This window comes from Somniosus microcephalus, unplaced genomic scaffold (genome assembly GCF_052327205.1).
Source record: "Somniosus microcephalus isolate GS21.2 unplaced genomic scaffold, FLI_Smic_1.0 unresolved_chr7, whole genome shotgun sequence".
NCBI classification, from domain to species: Eukaryota; Metazoa; Chordata; class Chondrichthyes; order Squaliformes; family Somniosidae; genus Somniosus; species Somniosus microcephalus.
Genome location: NW_028225185.1, coordinates 32,186,347 through 32,208,816, shown reverse-complemented (window position 1 = coordinate 32,208,816; position 22,470 = coordinate 32,186,347). Strand labels below are relative to the sequence as shown.

Here is a 22,470-nt window from a genome sequence, read left to right as displayed (position 1 = left end):
TGTACCCCAGTGAGAGTCAGTGTGTATGGGACCCGTACCCCAGTGAGAGTCAGTGTCTGTGGGAGCCGTACCCCAGTGAGAGTCAGTGTGTGTGGAACCCGTACCCCAGTGAGAGTCAGTGTGTGTGGAACCCGTACCCCAGTGAGAGTCAGTGTCTGTGGGACCCGTACCCCAGTGAGAGTCAGTGTGTGTGGGACCCGTACCCCAGTGAGAGTCAGTGTCTGTGGGACCCGTACCCCAGTGAGAGTCAGTGTCTGTGGGACCCGTACCCCAGTGAGAGTCAGTGTGTGTGGAACCCGTACCCCAGTGAGAGTCAGTGTGTGTGGGACCCGTACCCCAGTGAGAGTCAGTGTCTGTGGGACCCGTACCCCAGTGAGAGTCAGTGTCTGTGGGACCCGTACCCCAGTGAGAGTCAGTGTCTGTGGGACCCGTATCCCAGTGAGAGTCAGTGTCTGTGGGACCCGTACCCCAGTGAGAGTCAATGTGTGTGGAACCCGTACCCTAGTGAGAGTCAGTGTGTGTGGGACCCGTACCCCAGTGAGAGTCAGTGTGTGTGGAACCCGTACCCCAGTGAGAGTCAGTGTCTGTGGGACCCGTACCCCAGTGAGAGTCAATGTGTGTGGAACCCGTACCCCAGTGAGAGTCAGTGTGTGTGGCACGCGTACCCCAGTGAGAGTCAGTGTCTGTGGGACCCGTACCCCAGTGAGAGTCAATGTGTGTGGAACCCGTACCCCAGTGAGTCAGTGTCTGTGGGACCCGTACCCCAGTGAGAGTCAGTGTGTGTGGGACCTGTACCCCAGTGAGAGTCAGTGTGTGTGGGACCCGTACCCCAGTGAGAGTCAGTGTGTGTGGGACCCGTACCCCAGTGAGAGTCAGTGTCTGTGGAACCCGTACCCCAGTGAGAGTCAGTGTCTGTGGGACCCGTACCACAGTGAGAGTCAGTGTCTGTGGGACCCGTGCCCCAGTGATAGTCAGTGTCTGTGGGACCCGTACCCCAGTGAGAGTCAGTGTCTGTGGGACCTGTACCCCAGTGAGAGTCAGTGTGTGTGGGACCCGTACCCCAGTGAGAGTCAGTGGAGAGGGCAGAATGGAAATGGCAAGAAAGTTCTAAGAGACTCACAAATATTGAAATAGCAGAGGTGTTGCAGAATTCACAAAGCTCGCGAGTGCCTCACCGCGAGCCGACACATTGCTGCTCGTTTATAGAAAAAAAAGATTGCGTATTTGACCCATACATTGAAATTCATGCTTGTTTAGCTGCCCTTGCTCCCCTCCGCACTCTCCCATCCACCCTCCGCCCCGCGGTCAGGCAGCATCCTCCGGCGAGCCTCCTTCAGAAGATTTCCCTCCTCGTGTCCGGTGGCAGGTCTTTGATGCCCTGGATTTCACACAGGGCCTGCAAGGCGACAGAAACAAAAAGGACCACAGTCAGTGCAGGGATTAAACCGAGCCCAGGCCCTCCCTCCTCCAGCACCTCAACAGAGAACGGGCAAGGATGAGAACAGGCCACTCGGCCCGACCCTCGAGTACCGCAACTCTCCCATCGAGACCCTCGAGGACCCCAACTCTCCCATCGAGACCCCCAACTCTCCCATCGAGACCCTCGAGGACCCCAACTCTCCCATCGAGACCCTCGAGGACCCCAACTCTCCCATCGAGACCCTCGAGGACCCCAACTCTCCCATCGAGACCCTCGAGGACCCCAACTCTCCCATCGAGACCCTCGAGGACCCCAACTCTCCCATCGAGACCCTCGAGAACCCCAACTCTCCCATCGAGACCCCCAACTCTCCCATCGAGACCCCCAACTCTCCCATCGAGACCCCCAACTCTCCCATCCAGACCCTCGAGGACCTCAACTCTCCCATCGAGACCCTCGAGGACCCCAACTCTCCCATCGAGACCCCCAACTCTCCCATCGAGACCCCCAACACTCCCATCGAGACCCCCAACTCTCCCATCCAGACCCTCGAGGACCTCAACTCTCCCATCGAGACCCTCGAGGACCCCAACTCTCCCATCGAGACCCTCGAGGACCCCAACTCTCCCATCGAGACCCCCAACTCTCTCATCCAAACCCTCGAGGACCCCAACTCTCCCATCGAGACCCCCAACTCTCCCATCGAGACCCCCAACTCTCCCATCGAGACCCTCGAGGACCCTAACTCTCCCATCGAGACCCTCGAGGACCCCAACTCTCCCATCGAGACCCTCGAGGACCCTAACTCTCCCATCGAGACCCTCGAGGACCCCAACTCTCCCATCGAGACCCGACCCTCGAATACCCCAACTCTCCCATCGAGACCCGAACGTTGAGTACCCCAACTCTCCCATCGAGACCCGACCCTCGAATACCCCAACTCTCCCATCGAGACCCTCGAGGACCCCAACTCTCCCATCGAGACCCTCGAGGACCCCAACTCTCCCATCGAGACCCTCGAGGACCCCAACTCTCCCATCGAGACCCCCAACTCTCCCATCCAGACCCTCGAGAACCCCAACTCTCCCATCGAGACCTTCGAAGACCCCAACTCTCCCATCGAGACCCTCGAGGACCCCAACTCTCCCATCGAGACCCCCAACTCTCCCATCGAGACCCGACCCTCGAATACCCCAACTCTCCCATCGAGACCCTCGAGGACCCCAACTCTCCCATCGAGACCCTCGAGGACCCCAACTCTCCCATCGAGACCCTCGAGGACCCCAACTCTCCCATCGAGACACCCGAGAACCCCAACTCTCCCATCGAGACCCCCAACTCTCCCATCCAGACCCTCGAGAACCCCAACTCTCCCATCGAGACCTTCGAAGACCCCAACTCTCCCATCGAGACCCTCGAGGACCCCAACTCTCCCATCGAGACCCCCAACTCTCCCATCGAGACCCGACCCTCGAATACCCCAACTCTCCCATCGAGACCCTCGAGGACCCAACTCTCCCATCGAGACCCTCGAGGACCCAACTCTCCCCTCAAGACCCTCGAGGACCCCAACTCTCCTCTCAAGACTCTCGAGGACCTCAACTCTCCTCTCAAGACCCTCGAGGACCTCAACTCTCCCATCGAGACCCTCGAGGACCCCAACTCTCCCATCGAGACCCTCGAGGACCCCAACTCTCCCATCGAGACCCCCAACTCTCTCATCCAAACCCTCGAGGACCCCAACTCTCCCATCGAGACCCTCGAGGACCCCAACTCTCCCCTCAAGACTCTCGAGGACCTCAACTCTCCTCTCAAGACCCTCGAGGACCTCAACTCTCCCATCGAGACCCTCGAGGACCCCAACTCTCCCATCGAGACCCCCAACTCTCTCATCCAAACACTCGAGGACCCCAACTCTCCCATCGAGACCCTCGAGGACCCCAACTCTCCCATCGAGACCCCCAACTCTCCCATCCAGACCCTCGAGGACCCCAACTCTCCCATCGAGCCCCTCGAGGACCCCAACTCTCCCATCGAGACCCTTGAGTACCCCAACTCTCCCATCAAGACCCTCGAGGACCCCAACTTGCCCATCGAGACCCTCGAGGACCCCAACTCTCCCATCGAGACCCAACCCTCAAATACCCCAACTCTCCTCTCAAGACCCTCGAGGACCCCAAATCTCCCATCGAGACCCTCGAGGACCCCAACTCTCCCATAGAGACCCTCGAGAACCCCAACTCTCCCATCGAGACCCTCGAGAACCCCAACTCTCCCATCGAGACCCTCGAGAACCCCAACTCTCCCATCGAGACCCCCAACTCTCCCAGAGACCCTCGAGAACCCCAACTCTCCCATCGAGACCCCCAACTCTCCCATCGAGACCCCAACTCTCCCATCAAGACCCTCGAGAACCCCAACTCTCCCATCGAGACCCTCGAGGACCCCAACTCTCCCATCGAGACCCTCGAGAACCCCAACTCTCCCATCGAGACCCTCGAGGGCCCCAACTCTCCCATCGAGACCCTCGAGGACCCCAACTCTCCCATCGAGACCCTCGAGAACCCTAACTCTCCCATCGAGACCCCCAACTCTCTCATCCAAACACTCGAGGACCCCAACTCTCCCATCGAGACCCTCGAGGACCCCAACTCTCCCATCGAGACCCCCAACTCTCCCATCCAGACCCTCGAGGACCCCAACTCTCCCATCGAGCCCCTCGAGGACCCCAACTCTCCCATCGAGACCCTTGAGTACCCCAACTCTCCCATCAAGACCCTCGAGGACCCCAACTTGCCCATCGAGACCCTCGAGGACCCCAACTCTCCCATCGAGACCCAACCCTCAAATACCCCAACTCTCCTCTCAAGACCCTCGAGGACCCCAAATCTCCCATCGAGACCCTCGAGGACCCCAACTCTCCCATAGAGACCCTCGAGAACCCCAACTCTCCCATCGAGACCCTCGAGAACCCCAACTCTCCCATCGAGACCCTCGAGAACCCCAACTCTCCCATCGAGACCCCCAACTCTCCCAGAGACCCTCGAGAACCCCAACTCTCCCATCGAGACCCCCAACTCTCCCATCGAGACCCCAACTCTCCCATCAAGACCCTCGAGAACCCCAAATCTCCCATCGAGACCCTCGAGGACCCCAACTCTCCCATCGAGACCCTCGAGAACCCCAACTCTCCCATCGAGACCCTCGAGGGCCCCAACTCTCCCATCGAGACCCTCGAGGACCCCAACTCTCCCATCGAGACCCTCGAGAACCCTAACTCTCCCATCGAGACCCGAACGTCGAGTACCCCAACTCTCCCATCGAGACCCCCAACTCTCTCATCCAGACCCTCGAGAACCCCAACTCTCCCATTGAGACCCTCGAGTCCCCCAACTCTCCCCTCAAGATCCGACCCTCCGGTGCCTCTCCGCGCGCCCACCCCCGCGACCCTTCCTGCTCTCCGCCACCCCCCCGCCATTGTCTGGCTCCTCACCTCCAGCACCATCCGGATGTTCCCCTTAATCTTGGCCGAGTCTTTGGTCAACTTCTCTGCCAACCTGGAAACCAAGAGTCAAGAGTTACCTTAGCCCAGCAGTCTCCTCCTGGTTCTGTGCTCTCCAGCTGTCTGCCTACCCCCAAACCTCTAGTGACTCAGCAAGTAAGAGCCACACTGGCAGTAAAGACCCCACTCCCACTTTCCACTGGCTGGAGTCATACCTAGCACAAAGGAAGATGGCTGTGGTGGTTGAAGGTCAATCATCACAACCCCAGGACATCGCTGCAGGAGTTCCTCAGGGCAGTGTCCTAGGCCCAACCATCTTCAGCTGCTTCATCAATGACCTTCCTCCAACATAAGGTCAGAAATGGGGATGTTCGCTGATGACTGCACAGTGTTCAGTTCCATTCACAGCCCCTCAGATAATGAAGCAGTCCATGCCCGCATGCAACAAGACCTGGACGACGTTCAGGCTTGGGCTGATAAGTGGCAGGTAACATTCGCGCCACACAAGTGCCAGGCAATGACTGTCTCCAACAAGCGAGAGTCTAACCACCTCCCCTTGACATTCAACGGCATTACCATCGCCGAATCCCCCACCATCAACATCCTGGGGGTCACCATTGGCCAGAATCTTAACTGGACCAGCCACATAAATACTGTGGCAACAAGAGCAGGTCAGAGGCTGGGTATTCTGCGGCGAGTGTCTCACCTCCTGACTCCCCAAAGCCTCTCCACCATCTACAAGGCACAAGTCAGGAGTGTGATGGAACACTCTCCACTTGCCTGGATGAGTGCAGCTCCAACAACACTCGAGAAGCTCGACACCATCCAGGACAAAGCAGCCCGCTTGATCGGCACCCCGTCCACCACCTTAAACATTCACTCCCTCCACCACCGGCGCACCGTGGCTGCAGTTCGTATTCAGGTGCCTGCTCTGGCTCGGTGCGCAACACTCTCGCCTCGTGGTCAGAAGATCACGGGGTTCGAGTCCCCACTCCAGGCAATAGATTGGGAGAAGGGGAAGTGCAACGAGACCTGGGTGTCCTTGTAGAAACACAGAAACATAGAAGATAGGAGCAGGAGTAGGCCATTCGGCCCCTCGAGCCTGCTCCGCCATTCAATGCGATCATGGCTGATCATCCAAATTCAGTACCCTGTCCCTGCCTTCTCCCCATATCCCTTGATCCCTTTAGCCCTAAGAAATATATCCAACTCCTTCTTGAATATATTTAATGAATTGGCCTCCACTGCCTTGTGTGGTAGAGAATTCCACAGGTTCACCACTCTCTGGGTGAAGAAATTCCTCCTCATCTCTGTCCTAAATGGTTTACCTCTTATCCTTAGGCTGTGACCCCTGGTTCTGGACTCCCCCACCATCGGGAACATCCTTCCTGCATCTAGTCTGTCTAGTCCTGTTAGAATTTTATAAGTTTCAATGAGATCCCCTCTCATTCTTCTAAACTCCAGCGAATATAAGCCCAATCGACCCAATCTCTCCTCATACGTCATTCCTGCCATCCCAGGTATCAGCCTGGTGAATCTTCACTGAACTCCCTGATGTGCCATCAATTACTCAAAAGACTGAGGTTGAGCGAGTAACAATCAGGCTTTTATTAACTAAAGAATGAAGGTCTTGTCTCGAGTGGTCGACCCGTCCAGAATACTAAGGGACTGGGAGGTAGTCACTTATATACCTGGAATAGTGGGAGGAGTCAGCCGAGGCATGTCCAGACCTGTACCTATTGGAATACACATACAGACACAGACAGGTAGAACAGTGGTTTACCACATTCACCCCTTGTTTAAAAATGAGTCCGGCGGGGTGAAGTGTATTTAAAAGTTCGTGTATTGGAGTCTCTCCGGAGGTCTTGTCTGCCGCTGTGATCGATGTGGCGACGGCAGGGGTGGTGGAGCTTCCGGCGTCGCGTCCCGTGTAGGCTGGGGCCCTGGAGTGTAGTCCTCGTGGGTGACGGTCCAAGGCGAGCCGGCTGCTGGGGTTGGATATCGGGTCGTGGGGGGGGGGGGGGGGGGGGGGGGGGGGGGGGGGGGGGGGGGGGGGGGGGGGGGGGGAGGGGGAGGGGGTGGGGGGGGGGTGGTAATGGGTAGTGGGTTACAGCGGTCCCCGAGGGTGCGAGGTCTCGTATGGAGACTGTGTCGTGGGTTACAGCAGTCCCCGAGGGTGCGAGGTCTCGTATGGAGACTGTGTCCTCCCGCCCGTCCGGGTACGCAATGTAAGCGTACTGGGGGTTGGCGTGGAGGAGGTCGACCCTCTCGACCAGGGGGTCCGTTTTACTGGCCCTCACGTGTCTTCTCAGTAGTACCGGCCCTGGGGACGTCAGCCATGGTGGTAACGATGTCCCCGATGTGGACTTCCTTGGGAAGACAAACATTTTCTCGTGAGGGGTGGCATTGGTGGCAGTGCAGAGCAGTGACCGAATCGAGTGGAGCGCATCGGGGAGCACCTCCTGCCAGCGGGAGGTCGGAAGGCCCCTAGACTTTAAGGCTAGTAGGGCGGCCTTCCAAACTGTTGCATTCTCTCTTTCCACCTGTCCGTTCCCCCGGGGGTTGTAACTGGTGGTCCTGCTTGTGGCTATACCCCTAGCAAGCAGGTACTGGCGGAGTTCGTCGCTCATAAACGATGAGCCCCGGTCGCTATGGATATAGCTGGGGAAACCGAACAGGGTGAAGAGGCTGTTCAGAGATTTAATGACCGTGGCACTGGTCATGTCCGGGCAGGGGATAGCGAACGGGAACCGGGAGTACTCGTCAATGATGTTGAGGAAGTACACATTGCGGTCGGAGGAGGGGAGAGGCCCTTTGAAATCGACGCTCAGGCGTTCGAAAGGGCGAGTGGCTTTTATCAGGTGGGCTCTGTCTGGTCTATAAAAGTGCGGTTTGCACTCAGCGCAGACTTGGCAGTTCTTGGTCATGGTCCTGACCTCCTCGATGGAGTAAGGCAGGTTGCGGGCCTTGATGAAGTGGAAGAACCTGGTGACCCCCGGGTGGCAGAGGTCATTGTGGAGGGCCCTCAGCCTATCGATCTGCGCGCTGGCGCAGGTGCCACGCGATAGGGCATCTGGGGGTTCATTGAGCTTCCCAGGCCGGTACAAGATCTCGTAATTGTAGGTGGAAAGTTCGATTCTCCACCTCAAGATCTTGTCATTTTTGATTTTGCCCCTCTGCTTGTTGTTGAACATAAAAGCAACTGAACGCTGGTCAGTGAGCAGGGTAAATCGTTTTCCGGCCAGGTAGTGCCTCCAATGACGCACAGCCTCCACGATAGCCTGGGCCTCCTTCTCGACCGCGGAGTGTCTGGTCTCCGGGCCCTGGAGGGTTCGTGAGAAGAATGCCACAGGTCTCCCCGCCTGATTAAGGGTGGCGGCCAGAGCGAAGTCGGACGCATCGCTTTCCACCTGGAAGGGGATGGATTCGTCCACTGCGTGCATGGTGGCTTTGGCAATGTCCTCCTTGATACGGTGGAAGGCCAAGCGGGCCTCTGCCATCAGGGGAAAAGAGGTGGATTTGATCAGTGGACGGGCTTTGTCTGCATAGTAGGGGACCCACTGAGCGTAGTAGGAAAAAAACCCTAGGCACCTCTTCAGAGCTTTTAGGCAGTGGGGCAGTGGGAGTTCCATAAGGGGACGCATCCGGTCCGGGTCGGGACCGATGACCCCGTGTTCCACAACACAGCCAAGGATGGCGAGGTGGTCTGTGCGGAATATGCACTTCTCCTTGTTATATGTCAGGTTCAGGAGTTGGGCGGTGCGGAGGAATTTCTCGAGGTTTGCGTCATGGTTCTGCAAGTCATGGCCGCAGATGGTCACATTGTCTAGGTAAGGGAAAGTGGCCTGCAGCGCGTTTTGATCGACCATCCGGTCCATCTCCCTTTGGAAGACGGAGACCCCGTTGGTAACGCCGAAGGGAACCCTAAGGAAGTGATAGAGGCGGCCGTTTGCCTCGAAAGCAGTATACTGGCGGTCTTCAGGGCGGATGGGGAGCTGGTGGTATGCTGATTTCAGGTCAATGGTCGAAAAGACGCGGTACTGTGCGATCTGGTTGACCATGTCAGCTATGCGGGGGAGTGGGTAGGCGTCCAGCAGGGTGTAGCGGTTTATTGTTTGGCTGTAGTCGATGACCAGGCGTTGTTTCTCGCCGGTCTTAACGACCACAACCTGGGCTCGCCAGGGGCTGGAGCTGCCCTCAATAATCCCCTCCTTCAGGAGCCGCTCCACTTCGGTTTTGATGAAAACCCTGTCCCCGGCACTGTATCGCCTGCTCTTTGTGGCGATGGGCTTACAGTCGGGGGTGAGGTTAGCAAACAGTGGGGGGGGTGGGACTCTGAGTGTGGAGAGGTTGCATCTGGTGCGCGGCGGGCAATTTGGAGGCTGCTGGCTGCGGACTGTGAGGGGGGGAGGGGGCCACCGTACGCCATCGTAACGCTTTTGAGGTGGCACTGGAAATCCAACCCCAGTAGAACGGCAGCGCAGAGGTCCGGCAGGACCAGGAGTTTAAAATTATTGAACACAGTCCCGTCTACTACTAGTGTCACCACGCAGTAGCCGCCAATGTCCGCTGACTGGGACTCGGAGGCCATAGAAATCCGCTGGTGCGCAGGCAGGACTGGGAGAGAGCAACGCCGCACCGTGTCGGGGTGGATGAAGCTCTCTGTGCTCCCGGAGTCAAAAAGGCAGTTTATTGCATGGCCGTTTACCTTAACGTCCATTTTGGACCGAGCTAGCTGGTGCGGTCTCGTTTGGTCCAGCGTCACAGAGGCCAGCGTAGGGGTCGGTGTGTCGCTGCGGGTATCAGATGGGGGGGGGGTTGGCGGTCTGCTGCGTCCCGGCTGGTGTCCAAGATGGCGGCGTCCATGATTCCCATGTGGCTGGAGTCGTCCAAGATGGCTGCTGCTGCGGTGGTCCGCACATGGCTGGGGAGGCCCAAGATGGCGGTCCGCACGGCCCCCACGTGGCGCTGTTGGGGGCCAAAGATGGCGGCTCGCACGGCCCACACGCGGCGCTGTTGGCGTTCGGGGTGGCTTTGGCCTTGCAGACGCTGGCGTAGTGTCCCTTTTTTCCGCAGCCCGAGCAGGTCGCATTCTTCGCCGGGCAGCGCGCTCTGGGGTGTTTGGCCTGGCCACAGAAGTAGCATTTCTGGCCTTGGGATACTGCTGTCTGGCTTTGGGACACTGCTGCGGTAGTTGGGCCGTTGTTGGGCTGTGGCTGGGGTGGCACGGTGCTATGGGGCTGTCCTACCGTGTCCCAGGTTGTCGTTCCCCGCGGCGTCCACGGTGCAGAGGAGTAGGCATCCATGCCCCGGAAGGCTGCGTCCAGCGTTAGTGCGATGTCGGAGGCTTTGTCGAGGGTGAGGTCACTCTGCTCCAGCAGTCGCTGTCGGGTGTAGTTGGACCTGTGGCCCGCTACGAAGGCATCCCGGATCAGTTCCTCCGTGTACTTAGTGGGCGTTACCGCCTTACACCCACAGGCCCGGCCAAGCACGGACAGTGCTTGGAGGTATTCCTCAGTCGATTCCCCAGGTTGTTGCTTGCGACTCCCCAGAAGGTGCCTAGCGTATACTTTGTTCACAGGGCGCGTGTACTGGGTCTTGAGGAGCTGGAGGGCGGCTGTGTAAGAGGTCGTGTCCCGGATGACTGAGTACGCTCGGTGGTTCACCTTGGAGATCAGGACAGACAGTTTGTCCGCATCCGTTTCGACCGCAGTGGAGGCAGTCAGGAATGCCTCGAAGCACGTGAGCCAGTGAGCAAACTTGGTGGAAGCGTCCGCTTCCCGACTGTCCAGGTCCAGGCATGCTGGTGTGAGGATCTTCTCCATTATAAAAAATTTAGTTAATAAAATTGATGCGCCATCAATTACTCAAAAGACTGAGGTTGAGCGAGTAACAACCAGGCTTTTATTAACCAAAGAATGAAGGTCTAGTCTCGAGTGGTCGACCCGTCCAGAATACTAAGGGACTGGGAGGTAGTCACTTATATACCTGGAATAGTGGGAGGAGTCAGCCGAGGCATGTCCAGACCTGTACCTAGTGGAATACACATACACATACAGACAGGTATAACAGTGGTTTACCACACTCCCTCCATGGCAAGAACATCCTTCCTCAGATAAGGCGACCAAAACTGCACACAATACTCAAGGTGTGGTCTCACCAAGGCCCTGTATAACTGCAGCAAGACATCCTTGCTCCTGTACTCGAATCCTCTCGCTACGAAGGCCAACATCCCATTTGCCTTCTTAACCGCCTGCTGCACCTGCATGCTTACCTTCAGCGACTGGTGCACAAGGACACCCAGGTCTCGTTGCACTTCCCCTTCTCCCAATCTATTGCCGTTCAGATAATAATTTGCCTTCCTGTTTTTGACACCAAAGTGGAAAACCTCGCATTTATCCACGTTATACTGCATCTGCCATGCTTCTGCCCAATCACCCAACCTGTCCAAATCATCCTGGAGTTTCTCGGCATCCTCCTCACAGCACACACGCCCACCCAGCTTTGTGTCGTCTGCAAACTTGGAGATATTACATCTAGTTCCTTTGTCCAGATCATTAATATATATTGTGAATAGCTGGGGTCCAAGTCGCTGAAGGTAAGCATGCAGGTGCAGCAGACGGGTAAGGCGGCAAATGGTATGTTGGCCTTCGTAGCGAGAGGGTTCGAGTACAGGAGCAAGGATGTCTTGCTGCAGTTGTACAGGGCCTTGGTGAGACCACACCTTGGGTATTGTGTGCAGCTTTGGTCGCCTTATCTGAGGAAGGACGTTCTTGCCATGGAGGGAGTGCAGCGAAGATTCACCAGACTGATACCTGGGATGGCAGGAATGGCGTACGAGGAGAGATTGGGTCGATTGGGCTTATATTCGGTAGAGTTTAGAAGAATGAGAGGGGATCTCATTGAAACTTATAGGACTAGACAGAGTAGATGCAGGAAGGATGTTCCCGATGGCGGGGGAGTCCAGAACCAGGGGTCACAGTCGAAGGATAAGGGGTAAGCCATTTAGGACTGAGATGAGGAGGAATTTCTTCACCCAGAGAGTGGTGAACCTGTGGAATTCTCTACCACAGAAGGCAGTGGAGGCCAATTCATTAAATATATTCAAGAAGGAGTTGGATATATTTCTTAAGGCTGAAGGGATCAAGGGATATGGGGAGAAAGCAGGGACAAGCTACTGAATTTGGATGATCAGCCATGATAGCATGAAATGGCGGAGCAGGCTCGAGGGGCTGAATGGCCTCCTCCTGCCCCTATCTTCTATGTTTCTATCCAGGCCAACACTGCCAGGGCTGCGATGAAAGGTTTCCGCCTATTCATGTAAGAAAGTCATGGTAGGAATGTCGACACTCACTCAGTTAGCTGCTGGGACTTTTTCTCAATAAACCGCAGGGCCTCTGGGAAGGTCAACTCCACGTAGAATCCATAACCCACCAAGACGAAAATCTTCGAGGCGTCCGGCCTGCGAACAGACAGTTTATTCAGACCCACGCCACAGGCCCAGTCTCCTTACCAGAATCACACGCGAAGGGGCAGCTTGGGAAGGGATCATTCGAAGGGGAACTGCCTCAGGAACAGGAGGAGGCCGTTCAGCCCCTCCAGCCTGTTGCATTAGGAACAGGAGGAGGCCCATTCAGCCCCTCGAGCCTGTTACATTAGGAACAGGAGGAGGCCGTTCAGCCCCTCTCGAGCCTGTTACATTAGGAACAGGAGGAGGCCGTTCAGCCCCCTCGAGCCTGTTACATTAGGAACAAGAGGAGGCCGTTCAGCCCCTCGAGCCTGTTACATTAGGAACAGGAGGAGGCCGTTCAGCCCCTCTCGAGCCTGTTACATTAGGAACAGGAGGAGGCCGTTCAGCCCCCCTCAAGCCTGTTACATTAGGAACAGGAGGAGGCCATTCAGCCCCTCGAGCCTGTTACATTAGGAACAGGAGGAGGCCGTTCAGCCCCTCTCGAGCCTGTTACATTAGGAACAGGAGGAGGCCGTTCAGCCCCCTCGAGCCTGTTACATTAGGAACAAGAGGAGGCCGTTCAGCCCCTCGAGCCTGTTACATTAGGAACAGGAGGAGGCCGTTCAGCCCCTCTCGAGCCTGTTACATTAGGAACAGGAGGAGGCCGTTCAGCCCCCCTCGAGCCTGTTACATTAGGAACAGGAGGAGGCCATTCAGCCCCCTCGAGCCTGTTACATTAGGAACAGGAGGAGGCCGATCAGCCCCTCGAGCCTGTTACATTAGTCAGCCCCTCTCAAGCCTGTTACATTAGGAACAGGAGGAGGCCTTTCAGCCCCTCGAGCCTGTTACATTAGGAACAGGAGGAGGCCGTTCAGCCCCCTCGAGCCTGTTACATTAGGAACAGGAGGAGGTCGTTCAGCCCCCTCGAGCCTGTTACATTAGGAACAGGAGGAGGCCGTTCAGCCCCTTGAGCCTGTTACATTAATTCCAGAACTTGGGGGCCCTGGCGGGGTCGCCAATGGTGCAGCGATGGAAATCGGGGGATGCGCAAGAGGCCAGAATTTGATGAGCGCAGAGATCTCGGAGGGTTGTAGGGGCTGGAGGAGGTCACAGAGATAGGGAGGGGGGCGAGGAAGGCGCTGAGGGATTTGAAGACGTGGATGAGAATTTTAAAATCGAGGCGTTGCCGGACCGGGAGCCAATGTAGGTCAGCGAGCACAGCGGGGCGGGTGATGGGTGCACGGGACTTGGTGCGCGTTAGGATACACTCCCCCATCTGATGCTGTACATCTGCTGCTCAATCGATCGTCAAGGGACTGCGGCCTGTCCGCCACACCTTCAGGAGATTATTACTCACTAATACTTACACTTTAGCCTGCACATAGAAATTACAACCCAGATCGACCTCAGTCTTCAGCTCCTGGCTCGCCGACTCCTGTAAAATGCAAGAAAGATAAAGACAAACTCGCATTTCTCCGGCGCCTTTCCCAACCTCAGGACGTCCCAAAGCCCTTCACAGCCAATGAAGGACTTTTTTTGAAGTGTGGTCACTGTTGTAATGTAGGAAACGCGGCAGCCAATTTGCGCACAGCAAGCTCCCACAAACAGCAATGTGATAATGACCGGATCATCTGTCTTAGTGATGTTGGTTGAGGGATAAATATTGGCCCCAGGACACCGGGGAGAACTCCCCCCTGCTCTTCTTCCAATAGTGGCCGTGGGATCTTTTACATCCACCTGAGAGAGCAGACGGGGCCTCGGTTTAACGTCTCATCCCGAAAGACGGCATCTCCGACAGTGCGGCGCTCCCTCAGTACCGCCCCTCCGACAGTGCGGCGCTCCCTCAGTACTTCCCCTCCGACAGTGTGGCGCTCCCTCAGTACCGCCCCTCCGACAGTGCGGCGCTCCCTCAGTACTGCCCCTCCGACAGTGCGGCGCTCCCTCAGTACCGCCCCTCCGACAGTGCGGCGCTCCCTCAGTACCGCCCCTCCGACAGTGCGGCGCTCCCTCAGTACTGCCCCTCCGACAGTGCGGCGCTCCCTCAGTACCGCCCCTCCGACAGTGCGGCGCTCCCTCAGTACCGCCCCTCCGACAGGGCGGTGCTCCCTCAGTACTGCCTCTCCGATAGTGCGGCGCTCCCTCAGTACCGCCCCTCCGACAGTGCGGTGCTCCCTCAGTACTGCCCCTCCGACAGTGCGGTGCTCCCTCAGTACTGCCTCTCCGATAGTGCGGCGCTCCCTCAGTACCGCCCCTCCGACAGTGCGGCGCCCCCTCAGTACCGCCCCTCGGACAGTGCGGAGCTCCCTCAGTACCGCCCCTCCGACAGTGCGGCGCTCCCTCAGTACCGCCCCTCCGACAGTGCGGCGCTCCCTCAGTACCGCGCCTCCGACAGTGCGGCGCTCCCTCAGTACCGCCCCTCCGACAGTGCGGCTCTACCTCAGTACCGCCCCTCCGACAGTGCGGCGCTCCCTCAGTACCGCCCCTCCGACAGTGCGGCGCTCCCTCAGTACCGCCCCTCCGACAGTGCGGCGCTCCCTCAGTACCGCCCCTCCGACAGTGCGGCGCTCCCTCAGTACCGCCCCTCCGACAGTGCGGCGCTCCCTCAGTACCGCCCCTCCGACAGTGCGGCGCTCCCTCAGTACCGCCCCTCCGACAGTGCGGGGCTCCCTCAGTACCGCCCCTCCGACAGTGCGGCGCTCCCTCAGTACTGCCCCTCCGACAGTGCGGCGCTCCCTCGGTACTGCCCCTCCGACAGTGCGGCACGCCCTCAGTACTGCCCCTCCGACAGTGCGGCGCTCCCTCAGTACCGCCCTTCCGACAGTGTGGCGCTCCTTCAGTACTGCCCCTCCGACAGTGCGACGCCCCCTCAGTACAGCATCTCCGACAGTGCGGCGCTCCCTCAGTACCGCCCCTCCGACAGTGCAGCGCTCCCTCAGTACCGCCCCTCCGACAGTGCGGGGCTCCCTCAGTACCGCCCCTCCGACAGTGCGGCGCTCCCTCAGTACCGCCCCTCCGACAGTGCGGCGCTCCCTCAGTACCGCCCCTCCGACAGTGTGGCGCTCCCTCAGTACCGCCCCTCCGACAGTGCGGCGCTCCCTCAGTACCGCCCCTCCGACAGTGCGGCGCTCCCTCAGTACTTCCCCTCCGACAGTGTGGCGCTCCCTCAGTACCGCCCCTCCGACAGTGCGGCGCTCCCTCAGTACTGCCCCTCCGACAGTGCGGCGCTCCCTCAGTACCGCCCCTCCGACAGTGCGGCGCTCCCTCAGTACCGCCCCTCCGACAGTGCGGCGCTCCCTCAGTACTGCCCCTCCGACAGTGCGGCGCTCCCTCAGTACCGCCCCTCCGACAGTGCGGCGCTCCCTCAGTACCGCCCCTCCGACAGGGCGGTGCTCCCTCAGTACTGCCTCTCCGATAGTGCGGCGCTCCCTCAGTACCGCCCCTCCGACAGTGCGGTGCTCCCTCAGTACTGCCCCTCCGACAGTGCGGTGCTCCCTCAGTACTGCCTCTCCGATAGTGCGGCGCTCCCTCAGTACCGCCCCTCCGACAGTGCGGCGCCCCCTCAGTACCGCCCCTCGGACAGTGCGGAGCTCCCTCAGTACCGCCCCTCCGACAGTGCGGCGCTCCCTCAGTACCGCCCCTCCGACAGTGCGGCGCTCCCTCAGTACCGCGCCTCCGACAGTGCGGCGCTCCCTCAGTACCGCCCCTCCGACAGTGCGGCTCTACCTCAGTACCGCCCCTCCGACAGTGCGGCGCTCCCTCAGTACCGCCCCTCCGACAGTGCGGCGCTCCCTCAGTACCGCCCCTCCGACAGTGCGGCGCTCCCTCAGTACCGCCCCTCCGACAGTGCGGCGCTCCCTCAGTACCGCCCCTCCGACAGTGCGGCGCTCCCTCAGTACCGCCCCTCCGACAGTGCGGCGCTCCCTCAGTACCGCCCCTCCGACAGTGCGGGGCTCCCTCAGTACCGCCCCTCCGACAGTGCGGCGCTCCCTCAGTACTGCCCCTCCGACAGTGCGGCGCTCCCTCGGTACTGCCCCTCCGACAGTGCGGCACGCCCTCAGTACTGCCCCTCCGACAGTGCGGCGCTCCCTCAGTACCGCCCTTCCGACAGTGTGGCGCTCCTTCAGTACTGCCCCTCCGACAGTGCGACGCCCCCTCAGTACAGCATCTCCGACAGTGCGGCGCTCCCTCAGTACCGCCCCTCCGACAGTGCAGCGCTCCCTCAGTACCGCCCCTCCGACAGTGCGGGGCTCCCTCAGTACCGCCCCTCCGACAGTGCGGCGCTCCCTCAGTACCGCCCCTCCGACAGTGCGGCGCTCCCTCAGTACCGCCCCTCCGACAGTGCGGTGCTCCCTCAGTACCACCCCTCCGACAGTGCGGCGCTCCCTCAGTACCGCCCCTCCGACAGTGCGGCGCTCCCTCAGTACCGCCCCTCCGACGGTGCGGCGCTCCCTCAGTACTGCCCCTCCGACAGTGCGGCGCTCCCTCGGTACTGCCCCTCCGACAGTGCGGCACGCCCTCAGTACTGCCCCTCCGACAGTGCGGCGCTCCCTCAGTACTGCCCCTCCGACAGTGCGGCGCTCCCTCAGTACCGCCCTTCCGACAGTGTGGCGCTCCCTCAGTACTGCCCCTCCGACAGTGCGACGCCCCCTCAGTACAGCATCTCCGACAGTGCGGCGCTCCCTCAGTACCGCCCCTCCGACAGTGCAGCGCTCCCTCAGTACCGCCCCTCCGACAGTGCGGGGCTCCCTCAGTACCGCCCCTCCGACAGTGCGGCGCTCCCTCAGTACTGCCCCTCCGACAGTGCGGCGCTCCCTCAGTACCGCCCCTCCGACAGTGCGGCGCTCCCTCAGTACCGCCCCTCCGACAGTGCGGCGCTCCCTCAGTACTGCCCCTCCGACAGTGCGGCGCTCCCTCAGTACTGCCCCTCCGACAGTGCGGCGCTCCCTCAGTACTGCCCCTCCGACGGTGCGGCGCTCCCTCAGTACCGCCCCTCCGACAGTGCGGCGCTCCCTCAGTACTGCCCCTCCGACAGTGCGGCGCTCCCTCAGTACTGCCCCTCCGACAGTGCGGCGCTCCCTCAGTACTGCCCCTCCGACAGTGCGGCGCTCCCTCAGTACCGCCCCTCCGACAGTGCGGCGCTCCCTCAGTACCGCCCCTCCGACAGTGCGGCGCTCCCTCAGTACCGCCCCTCCGACAGTGCGGCACTCCCTCAGTACCGCCCCTCCGACAGTGCGGCGCTCCCTCAGTACTGCCCCTCCGACAGTGCGGCGCTCCCTCAGTACTGCCCCTCCGACAGTGCGGCGCTCCCTCAGTACTGCCCCTCCGACAGTGCGGCGCTCCCTCAGTACCGCCCCTCCGACAGTGCGGCGCTCCCTCAGTACCGCCCCTCCGACAGTGCGGCGCTCCCTCAGTACTGCCCCTCCGACAGTGCGGCGCTCCCTCAGTACCGCCCCTCCGACAGTGCGGCGCTCCCTCAGTACCGCCCCTCCGACAGTGCGGCGCTCCCTCAGTACTGCCCCTCCGATAGTGCGGCGCTCCCTCAGTACTGCCCCTCCGACAGTGCGGCGCTCCCTCAGTACCGCCCCTCCGACAGTACTGTACTGGAGTGTCAGCCGAGATTTTTGTGCTCAAGTCTCTGGAGTGAGACTTGAACCCACGACCTTCTGACTCAGAGGCGAGAGTGTTCCCCAATGAACCACGGCCGAGTTTCTATTGCACCCTCTTTCCCCCCTCTGAACTGCAACTGGCCTTCATGACCCTTTAAGAGGTGGGGGGTGGGGGGGGGGGGGAGGGGGGCAGGAGGAGGAGGTGCTAGTGAGGGTGAACGGTTCCTGATCACTATCCAATAACTGCAGAGTGCCAGTATTGGGGGGGAAGGGCACTGATCAGTATCAATGCATTTGTGCGATGCCTCCCGTGGCCAAATAGCCAACCACCACTGCCTGGGCTCGCACGTCAAGAACGGGTGCCGGGGCGAGATACCGGAGGGAGGACGGACAAGACCTGTGGAACCCGTACCCCCAGCGAGTCAGTGCCGGGAGGGGAGGGGAAGGGAGGGGAGGGGAAGGGAAGGGAGGGGAGGGGAGGGGAAGGGAAGGGAGGGGAAACCTTGGCGAGAAGTAATTTCTCGGGGTCCGGACAAGCAGGGAGGCCCTTTCACCTGTTTGACCGTGTGGTTGATACTGAGGAAGGAAGCTGTAGACTGCAAGAAGATATCAATGGACTGGTCAGGTGGGCAGAACAGTGGCAAATGGAATTCAATCCGGAGAAATGTGAGGTAACGCATTTGGGGAGGGCTAACAAGGAAAGGGAATACACATTAAATGGTCGGACGCTGAGAAGTGTAGAGGAACAAAATGACCTTGGAGTGCATGTCCACAGATCCCTGAAGGTAGCAGGACAGGTAGATAAGGTGGTTAATAAGGCATACGGGATACTTTCCTTTATTAGCCGAGGCATAGAATACAAGAGCAGGGAGGTTATGCTAGAACTGTATATTCACTTCGGTAGGAAGATAAGAAAAACAGAATATTTTTTAAAATGGTGAGAAACTTTCAAATGTTGGTGTTCAGAGAGATTTGGGTGTCCTCGTGCAAGAAACACAGAACGCGAGCATGCAGGTGCAGCAAGCAGTAAGGAAGGCAAATGGCATGTTGGCCTTTATTGCAAGGGGGGGTTGGAGTATAAGAGTAAGGAAGTCTTGCTCCAATTGTACAGGGCCTTGGTGAGACCACACCTGGAGTACTGGGCACAGTTCTGGTCTCCTTATCTAAGGAAGGATATACTTGCCTTGGAGGCGGAGCAACGAAGGTTCACTGGATTGATTCCTGGGATGGGGGGATTGTCCTATGAGGCGAGATTGAGTAGATTGGGCCGATACTCTCTGGAGTTTAGAAGAACGAGAGGTGATCTCATTGAAACGTATAAGATTCTGAGGGGGATTGACAGGGTAGATGCTGAGAGGCTGTTTCCCCCCTGGCTGGAGAGTCTAGAACCAGGGGTCACAGTCTCAGGATAAGGGGTCGGCCATTTTAGGACTGAGATGAGGAGGAATTTCTTCACTCAGAGGGCGGTGAATCTTTGGAATTCTCTGCCCCAGAGGGCTGTGGAGGCTCAGTCGTTGAGTATATTCAAGGCTGAGATCGAGAGATTTTTGGAATCGAGGGATCGGGGCGGGAAAGTGGAGTTGAGGTCGAAGATCAGCCGTGATCTTATTGAATGGCGGAACAGGCTCGAGGGGCCGAATGGCCGACTCCTGCTCCTAATCCTCATGTATAAAACATTAGTTAGGCTACAGCTAGAGTACTGCGTGCAGTTCTGGTCACCACATTACAGGAGGGATGTGATCGCACTAGAGAGGGTACAGAGGAAATTTCCGAGGATGTTGTCGGGACTGGGGAATTTTAGCGATGAGGAAAGATCGGAGAGGCTGGGGTTGTTTTCTTTGGAACAGAGGAGGCTGAGGGGAGATTTAATCGAGGTGTATAAAATGATGAGGGGGCCGTGGATAGAGTGGACAGGAAGGGCCTATTTCCCTGAGCAGAGAGGTCAGTAACCAGGGGGGCAGAGATTTAAAGTCATTGGGAGAAGGATTAGAGGGGAGTTGAGGAGAACTTTCTTCACCCAGAGGGTGATGGGGGTCTGGAACTCACTGCCTGAAAGGGGGGGTCGAGGCAGAAACCCTCATCACATTTAAAAAGTACTTGGATACGCACTCGAAGCGCCGTAACCCACAGGGCTACGGACCGAGAGCTGGACAGTGGGATTAGGCCGGAGAGCTCTTTGTCGGCCGGCACGGACACGATGGACCGAATGGCCTCCTCCCGTGCCGTAAATTTCTGAGATTCTACGTCTGGATTAAGAGCTCCGGCGATCTCCACTCCGACTACCAGTCACCCACCTGCAGCCTCTCGATGATGTTCTTGAGCTGCAGGTGCTGTGCCATCTTCTCGTACACGTCATCGCGTTGTTGCAGCACTTTCCTGAAAGGGGAGAGAGAGAGAGACAAGAGGGGGAAAGCATTAAAACCACGGCTGGCAATCGGGGTTATTGACGTGCTTGTTAACGCAGTGATAAAGCTCGTGGGGCAGCGAGGTGCCCTTTCGTCGCTTCTCCCAGGATCGGAAGTCCCTCCCTCCTGGGAGGAACAGCGCCACACGACCCCTTCATTCGGCACTCTCGCTCCCACAGGCCGTAGGATGGCTGCCGAGGCACCTAATGGTCCCACAGGGGGCAGTGAGGGCATCTTCTGAAGTGGGGCTGGGCTGGGCTGGGCTGGGTGGCATTGCTCAGGCCAGGCGATGTGAGGGGGGCGGGGGCGGCCCGTGTGTGACTGGCCCCAGACGGCCATGTGACCAGCACAGACCCCCCCCCCCCCAACAACGTGACAGCAGCCCAGACGACCATGTGACCAGCCCAGACGACCATGTGACCATCACAGATGGGCAGGTGACCGTCCCATATACGGCCAAGCGACCGCCCCATATACGGCCAAGCGATCGCCCCATAGACGGCCAAGCGACCGCCCCATACACGGCCAAGTGACCGCCCCATATACGGCCAAGTGACCGCCCCATATATGGCCAAGGGGCTGCCCCATATATGGCCAAGTGACCGCCCCGTATACGGCCAAGGGACCGCCCCGTATACGGCCAAGGGACCGCCCCGTATACAGCCAAGTGACCGCCCCGTATACGGCCAAGTGACCAGCCTGTATACAGCCAAGGGACCGCCCCATAGACAGCCAAGTGACTGCCCCTGTATACGGCCAAGCGACCAGCCTGTATATGGCCAAGCGACCAGCCAGTATACGGCCAAGCGACCAGCCAGTATACGGCCAAGTGACCGCCCCGTATACGGCCAAGTGACCAGCCTGTATACGGCCAAGTGACCAGCCCGTATACGGCCAAGCGACCAGCCCGTATAAGGCCAAGCGACCAGCCTGTATACGGCCAAGTGACCAGCCTGTATACGGCCAAGTGACCAGCCTGTATACGGCCAAGCGACCAGCCTGTATACGGCCAAGTGACCAGCCTGTATACGGCCAAGCGACCAGCCTGTATACGGCCAAGTGACCGCCCCGTATACGGCCAAGTGACCGCCCCGTATACGGCCAAGTGACCTACCTGTATACGGCCAAGTGACCAGCCTGTATACGGCCAAGCGACCAGCCTGTATACGGCCAAGTGACCAGCCTGTATACGGCCAAGCGACCAGCCTGTATACGGCCAAGCGACCAGCCTGTATACGGCCAAGCGACCAGCCTGTATACGGCCAAGCGACCAGCCTGTATACGGCCAAGCGACCAGCCTGTATACGGCCAAGCGACCAGCCTGTATACGGCCAAGTGACCGCCCCATATATGGCCAAGCGACCACCCCGTATACGGCCAAGCGACCAGCCTGTATACGGCCAAGCGACCAGCCTGTATATGGCCAAGCGACCAGCCTGTATACGGCCAAGGGACCGCCCCATATACGGCCAAGTGACCAGCCTGTATACGGCCAAGTGACCAGCCTGTATATGGCCAAGTGACCAGCCTGTATATGGCCAAGCGACCTCTCCCAGATGACCCCAGGCCCACCTCTAACCCCCAGGACTCTGCCACTCACTGCAGGTCTCTCTTTAAAACCTCACTGACAAAGGCCTCATATTCCAAGACCTTCCTCCCAACTCCTGCCGCCATCACTGCGCAACGGCCGGGAGGGAGCGCGCTGATTGGATGAAACGGGCGCCGCCTCCGCTCTGATTGGACCGGGCGGGACGGAGTAGCTTGGCCCTCGCCGCTGATTGGTTCTTCGCCGCCGAATGAAGGGGGGAAACGCCTTCCGGACTCATTGCGGATTGGACGCCGGGTGCCGGCCGTCGCCTGTGATTGGTCGGTTGCGGAAGGAGGGGCGGCGCTTTCCTCTCCCGACGCTGATTGGACACCGGCTCGCGGTACTCTTCGGTGATTGGTTGCTGGCGGTCGAATGCGAGGCGCCTCCCGAACTCAATGCTGATTGGACGCCGGGTGCGGACTTTCGCCTCTGATTGGCTGTTTGCGGAATGGGCGGGGCATTTCCCTAAAAGTAAACGTTGATTGGACAGTGGATACAG

General features: G+C 59.2%; 1 protein-coding gene across 1 annotated transcript; it reads right to left on the bottom strand.

Annotated features, from left to right (window-relative positions):
• Positions 1-1,121: 1,121 nt before the first annotated feature.
• Positions 1,122-22,113, bottom strand: uxt (ubiquitously-expressed, prefoldin-like chaperone). Its single transcript, XM_085978922.1, has 6 exons — positions 21,984-22,113; positions 20,273-20,354; positions 13,740-13,807; positions 12,277-12,384; positions 4,914-4,977; positions 1,122-1,396 (listed from the first exon to the last, which is right to left on the bottom strand). The coding sequence occupies exons 1-6, from the start codon at positions 22,055-22,057 to the stop codon at positions 1,334-1,336; spliced, it is 459 nt and encodes a 152-aa protein (XP_085835048.1). The 5' UTR covers positions 22,058-22,113; the 3' UTR covers positions 1,122-1,333.
• Between the last annotated feature and the right edge of the window lie 357 nt (positions 22,114-22,470).